This window comes from Mesitornis unicolor, unplaced genomic scaffold (assembly GCF_000695765.1).
Source record: "Mesitornis unicolor isolate BGI_N332 unplaced genomic scaffold, ASM69576v1 scaffold8681, whole genome shotgun sequence".
Classification (NCBI taxonomy): Eukaryota; Metazoa; Chordata; class Aves; order Mesitornithiformes; family Mesitornithidae; genus Mesitornis; species Mesitornis unicolor.
Genome location: NW_010161764.1, coordinates 1 through 6,859, shown reverse-complemented (window position 1 = coordinate 6,859; position 6,859 = coordinate 1). Strand labels below are relative to the sequence as shown.

Here is a 6,859-nt window from a genome sequence, read left to right as displayed (position 1 = left end):
GCCGCTTTTTCTCCGCAGGACTTTGAGCACCCTTCGCCGCCAAGATGCCGCGGATTATGATTAAAGGCGGCGTGTGGCGGAACACCGAGGTAAGGTCCTGCTCGCTTTCGCTCCCCACCCCCACAAGGGCTGAGGCCTTAGCGGCTGAAAGCCGGGGAGGGGGGGGCCTTGCACCAGTGCGCAGGCGCTGGCAGAGGGGCCGTGGCGCGCATGCGCAGGGGAGTTCATGCAATGAGTTGCCGCGATGCAGAGGCTGGGGGAAGGTTGGAGGTTTTTGGGCCCTCTGTAGCGGAGGGGTTGGTATCTACAGGCATTGTGGCTGTGGGGAGCTGAAATCCTCTGTCGCTTGGACATTCCTCCTCCACTGCACCTGCGAGCAGAGGTCACATCGGTGGTGTGTCCTGAAGGCTGCGTGTTCCCCATCCCCGTTCCCTGGGGACACTGTCCCCAAAGCAGCTGGAGGGGATGTGTGGGATGTGGTGTCCTCCAAGATGGCCCTTTCGTAGGCTGGATTGTGTCTCATACTGTATAGGCAGGATTTTTATTTTCTGGGGATATGAGGAAGCTGGAATCTCTTGCCCTTGTGGACCCTTTCAAATCTGGAAATGGGGAAGATGGGTATGGGCTCTTCATCTGCAGCCCAGAGCGTTTTGTACACAGAAATATATGTGCTGATCAAAAAGACCAACAGAACCCACTCCTCTCTCCCATTTTTGGTATCGCATGCTTTCAGAATGACAAGAAATCATGGAAAGGGAAAATAATAACACGAGAAATCAAGGATGTCAGTTTTATTAGATGGCATGTTTAAAGCAAAAGGAGGTACCCTGACACTTTAAAGTCCAGGTCTCTGCCACTGTATTCTGTGAGTGCTGGACATGTAAAAAATGAAGATAAAAGTACTGTGTGCTGCATGTGCTTTTAACCACTTGTGACATATCAGCTGTGTGCCAGGAGGCTGCTAAATAGGTCAGCAGAGGATAGGAAGAACCACCGTGTGCTTACCCCATTCTTAGGGTCCTCCATAATTGACTAATTTTGGTGACTATTAACAGAAACAGCGGTGGGCTGAATACATCATTGTTTCACCCATTTTTGTGTACCAGAAATAGCTCTCCTTGGTGCTATTTTTTTTGATTAACATTTTAATTTTACGTGCATCTTAAAAAAAGAACAAGAAGTGGAACCAATTGATATCAGATCATTAGGAAAATGACCAGTTACTCGCAAAAAGCCCTGCTCGTGTCATCAGTATGGCTACTGCATGCTGTATAACACCAAGTGAATTTAAAAAAAAAACCTAAGAGAGAAATTAGTATTTATTTTTTAATAGAAATTATGTGGATTGTTTTGTGTAGCAGCTCAAGCCAGAGTTCATCAGCAGCTTACAGTTAAAGCTGCTGGGTGCTCTGTGAGATGTCAGTGCTAGACAGAGCACCAGTCCTTGATGGCTGGCATCTGCACGGTACAGCTGAACAGATTCTAAATGCAACTACAAGTACTTACAGGGTACAGAAGAGGAACATCTGTGGTTGACAAGGCCATAAGATCAGCTTTAGTGCACTTAATAATCCCATCTTCTGACCTGTGCGGAAAGCAGAAATAATGAACCCGTTTATCTGCAGGGAGGGGAGAAAAGGATTGACTCATGGATTGACAGACAGTTGCTAGGATTTCTGGCTTTTGATCAGATCTCAGTGCACACTTTGATGTATATGAACAACCTGGCTCCCAAGCTGAATTCATTATTTTTCACTTTTTTCCCCCAGAAGTTCAGAAGCTTTGGGAACAGAAAGGTTGGATGTTAAATGCTGAACATTAAAGTGTATTATTTTAAGGTTTACTTGTAAAATAAATATTTACTATAAAGTTCCTTAATTTTTGTGTTGTGTATTGTTTTTTTTTTAACAACATATTCCATTTGCATTATAATATGCAAAAAATTAATTATGGTATTATTTAAAAAAGCTACCCAGGGGTATCTGTTAATTTTTTTTTTCCAGATGTTACATCATTACCAAGCACTTCCCTATCTCTTTGTTACTGTCCTCCAAGTACGACATACAAGACTTTTAAATACATTAAAGAGTGTTGACAGTAATCATTTTGGAAGTTCACAGAATCACTCGGTTGGAAAAGACCTCTGAGATCATCATGTCCAACCGTTCCTGTCTACCCCCTAAACCATATTCCTAAGTACCTCATCTACCCGCTCTTTAAATACATCCAGGGATGGTGACTCCACCACCTCCCTGGGCAGCCTGTTCCAGCTTCTGATGACCCTCTCAGTAAAGAACTTCCTCCTTATCTCTAACCTGAACCTCCCTTGGCACAGCTTGGTGCCGTTACCCCTTGTTCTATCCCCCATCACCTGGGAGAAGAGACCAGCACCCACCTCTCTACAACCTCCCTTGAGGTAGTTGTAGGTGGTGCTGAGGTCTCCCCTCAGCCTTCTCTTCTCCAGGCTAAACAACCCCAGTTCCCTCAGCCGCTCCTCATATGGCTTGTTCTCCAGTTGTGTCAGGTCTGTGAAGTAGGCCACAATAATCATCACATGTCTTTTTCATTTAATCTTTATTGATATCATTGGCCTTTGAAATACAAATCCTCATTCATCTTGAGAATAAAATGTGGAAAAGAAGCAGCCGTGCTGTGCTGTTTCCACTCGGTCAACCCATTAGATTAAATCCACCGTCTTCTCTGCTTGAGCTCAGACTTTCCCTTTTGTAAGTTCTCATGTTCCATAACAGATTTTTAATTTTTTTTTTAAGGATGAAATTCTGAAAGCAGCTGTGATGAAATATGGCAAAAACCAGTGGTCTCGTATTGCTTCTTTATTGCATAGGAAATCAGCAAAGCAGTGCAAAGCCAGATGGTAAGTGAGAAGTGCCATGTCTGGGAATATGAGATTCCTAATGAGTGGGAATTTAGAAGGTGCCACAAACTAATTTATGTCCACAGAAAAACAATAGTTTTAACATTGTTTGATTTTTGCTATTGTGGATATTTTGAATTTAAAGTGATGTGAGCAGAAGTGCCCAAATTATGTATTTGCCAGGGGCTGCAATGTTAGCAAATGCAGGATCACTTAGAATTGTGTACATGGTTTTTTTTCATGTATTTCCACATTTTCAATCAAAGTGAGTATTTCCAGTGAGGTAAAATTGTAAGACACTAATCTCTCCTTCAGATAGTTTCCTAATTTTTCATAATTAATGTTTGGCTTGAGGATAAATGTTTGGAAATTGCATTGTGGAATTTGCAGAAAATTTTTGTAGAAAAGAATAGAAGCTTAAAACTAATGTAAATACGTGCAATATGAATCCATTTCAGAATCAGACTTATTTGGAATAAGGAAGAAGAGGCAACATCTGTATGAAAAGTGATAAATAATACATTTCAAAGCTCAAATACATATGTCATAAAAATACTCTGGAGTAACATCCTTTTGTAGAGGAAAAAAAACTTGTGTGAAATTTGCATGACAAGATTTTAGAATCATTGTGAGGATTTGGATCAACACTTCTGAATTAATTCAGGGAAAATCAATAACTTTGAACTCTCCTCCTTATTTTTTTTACTTTTTAACAGGTATGAATGGCTCGACCCGAGCATCAAAAAGACAGAGTGGTCACGAGAAGAAGAAGAGAAGCTGCTGCACCTGGCCAAGCTAATGCCAACCCAGTGGAGAACCATTGCCCCAATTATTGGGAGAACTGCTGCACAGTGTTTGGAACACTATGAATTTCTGCTGTGAGTTACTGTTTTGCTAGAGGTGCATACCAGGAAAGTCGGCAGAGTTTGTGTTAGTGATGTGACGTTCCCTCTCCCATGGTGCTGAAGTGTGGTGGTTTCAAGCTGACCAAGCCCTTTTGTCAGCAAGTCCTTAAGGACTTTCTTTTATGTTGGAGTGTCTATCTTGAAAGGAGAAGCTCCTGAGACCTGGAGAGCAGACGTGAATAGATACAGGTGTATGTTTTCTTGCTTCTGGTCATTCTGGCTAGAGGAGTGCCAAGAGTGATGTTTTTTGTAAGCTTCCATTTCAGGTTGATTTGGGTATTTTTTGACTGGCTGATCAGCATGAGTGAGCGTATGAGAGAGAAGAAAAAAGACTTACAGACAAAAAGCATGTGGCTGAAATGGCTGAATCTGCAACTGTCGTCTCTGTATGATACAGAGGGTTTCTTAATTCTGGTGTGATTGGTTGAGTATAAAAGTATAATGAGAAACTTGATTGTTTTGTCACACTGCTTGAATTCGTGGCCTTACTCTTAAAATTACCTGAGGAGAGTTCACTAGTATTAGCTTTGTATTTTATATAGTATTTTATTGTTGTAATGTAATACTGTGTTGGCTTCTTTCACTTGTCTGATTTAAGGTTATGTAACTGTACCATGTTCATATTCTTTTCTGCAGTAATTGTATAACAAGTTTAGTGTATGGAACGTTAGTACAAGGTTACTTTTTTGATCAGTTTTTGGGGACATTTGAGGGATGGTTCTTAAGGGCCTGGGGGAAAACAAAGAGCCAATTGTGATACACATATGATGTGTTTTTAGGGACAAAGCTGCTCAGAGAGACAATGAGGAAGAAACTGCTGATGATCCTCGGAAACTTAAACCTGGAGAAATTGATCCAAATCCAGAAACCAAACCAGCCAGGCCAGATCCTATTGACATGGATGAAGGTAAAATAGGAATTAGTTTATTATTTTTGACAGAAATCCGATCTCTTTGATTTTTGTTTTTACACAGCCTTTGTGCCCTGGCTTTCTTTTGTCTTCTTTTCTCTTCCCCTGATCATTTTTTCTGACAGGTTTTGCATTATTTCTGTATCAGGCCAGTCAGTTACACTTTTCCAGTTTTCCTTTACTTGCTGTGTTTTCTGCCTTCTGATCTTTGTTGTCTCTTACCATGACTGACTGTTCTTTGCTTTGACAACTCCTCTGCTTGTTTGCGTTCTTATATCTGTATCTTCATCTTTTTCCATCAGTGTATGCCTCCTAGATTAATTCATGCTGAAATACAGAAGGACTACATAACATAGCAATGTTATGAACTAAAAAATGAACATTGCTAAAATTCCATGAATGCACCAATGGTGTTTTTGAACAGTCAGTCACAGGTTCAGAAATGCAGCACTCTCAGATCTGGATATAAATGAAATGAACAGATTCTCTAATATGGTGCTTTCAGATGAAGATGTAAATGAAATTATAATTTCATTAATGTGGTTACTTTGCCTCTGTATGTAGATATTTTGGTTTGCTGTAGGTATTACTTATTTTCAATATTAGGCTTTTTTTTTCTTAAAGTCTGCATTTCATCTGGCCAATGATTTAGAAAATATATTGGAACAACTTGAAAAAGCTTGTTTAGCGATCACGCTAACATTGATTCCTTCAGCTTTTAAAAATTCCTTTCTGATCTTAATGTCACTTTTTCCCTTACATCTTTAAGTGCAAATTCTCAGCTGTATTTATCTGTACCATTGTAGATGAACTTGAAATGCTGTCTGAAGCTAGAGCTCGTCTGGCTAATACACAGGGCAAGAAGGCCAAAAGAAAGGCAAGAGAGAAGCAGCTGGAAGAAGCTAGGTAAACTTAATCTTAGTTTCATGTGCTAGGACTGCTTTTGTTGATTCTGGAGCATGGATAGTGCATAAAATCAGGCAGAGCTTTAAGTGATGGCAGAATCAGACTTTCTGATAGTAATTTGTGACAAGAGCTTTCTTCTTGTTTTTTAAATACATTCAGCCCTGTCTCAGCAGCAAGTGATTAAAGTAGTACCACATCTTCGGATACAGAAGTCACCTATTGTGTTTTAAATCACATGATGTTCCTGTTTCTTTAGACGGCTTGCGGCTCTCCAGAAAAGGCGAGAACTTCGAGCTGCTGGAATTGAGATCCAGAAGAAAAGAAAAAAGAAGAGAGGTGTGGATTATAATGCAGAAATTCCTTTTGAAAAGAAACCTGCCCCTGGGTTTTATGATACATCAGAGGAAAACTACCAGTCCCTGGATGCAGATTTCAGGAAGCTACGTCAGCAAGACCTGGATGGAGAATTAAGATCGTAAGTGTGTGTTGTATTAAGGAAGGAACAGTTTATTTGACAAAAACCTAAGTGTTAAGTCTTGGAAAGGTCTGAAATACAACGATGTGGGCAGGAGTTGTATTTTCCATGGGACAGATACTAGTGGAGGTTGGTTCTGCCTTTTCAACCTGTTGTATTTTTTTATCTTTCTCAAGTGTCTAGTTGACCTTTTTTTCCACGAGAATAAAGTTCCTCATGCACATTCTTGCTGTTTAAATGGAAATCTTGAGGGTTTTTGAGATTCGTTTTCTTTTAGCAGTAGATTTACTTGTGTATTTGCAGTCCTTTCTCAGAGGAATAACAGTTTGCTTACAGGAGTAGATTTTACTTGTAGTATTACTTTTGATGGAATTGTTCTTTAGTAGAATCTCCTTAATTACTTAATTTCTTCCTCTCCCCTCAAAAAAATCCCAGAACATTGCAGTTGAGAAATTAAATGTCCATCATCAGCAGTATGGCACACATTTAATTGTACAGTTGCATATCTCACTGCTTCTGCCAACTGCTTTTTACTGAGAGGGCAAATCCAGTCTACATATAATTTGGTTTATTAGCTTGGTATCTAATTAATTAATGCTGTCTGGGTCTTAGTTCAGAGCATCTGGCAGGAGATTCAAACTGCCATGGATTACGAAATTATGATTTCAGAGGCTGACTCCATTGCTATTTGAAGAAAATACCATTTTTATTAAATACTGAAGAGAAATTGTTTCCCATATCCCACAGAAAACGTTTGTCTTCCCTTAGCGGCTGTTGAAAAAAAAAAA

At 40.0% G+C, this 6,859-nt stretch overlaps 1 protein-coding gene across 1 annotated transcript; it reads left to right on the top strand.

The window, feature by feature from the left end:
* On the top strand, nt 1-6,075 carry LOC104547649 (cell division cycle 5-like protein). The gene is made up of 6 exons (XM_010193441.1): nt 1-89; nt 2,772-2,875; nt 3,592-3,753; nt 4,560-4,687; nt 5,497-5,596; nt 5,853-6,075. The coding sequence occupies exons 1-6, from the start codon at nt 45-47 to the stop codon at nt 6,073-6,075; spliced, it is 762 nt and encodes a 253-aa protein (XP_010191743.1). The 5' UTR covers nt 1-44.
* Nucleotides 6,076-6,859: the final 784 nt, after the last annotated feature.

What these genes read in the sequence shown, in the direction of transcription:
- LOC104547649 (XM_010193441.1), top strand. Translation starts at nt 45, where the DNA reads ATGCCGCGGATTATGATTAAAGGCGGCGTGTGGCGGAACACCGAG. An exon ending in GCGTGTGGCGGAACACCGAG is followed by an intron (nt 90 to 2,771) that starts GTAAGGTCCTGC and finishes TTTTTTTTTAAG; the next exon opens with GATGAAATTCTGAAAGCAGC. An exon ending in AAGCAGCTGGAAGAAGCTAG is followed by an intron (nt 5,597 to 5,852) that starts GTAAACTTAATC and finishes CTGTTTCTTTAG; the next exon opens with ACGGCTTGCGGCTCTCCAGA.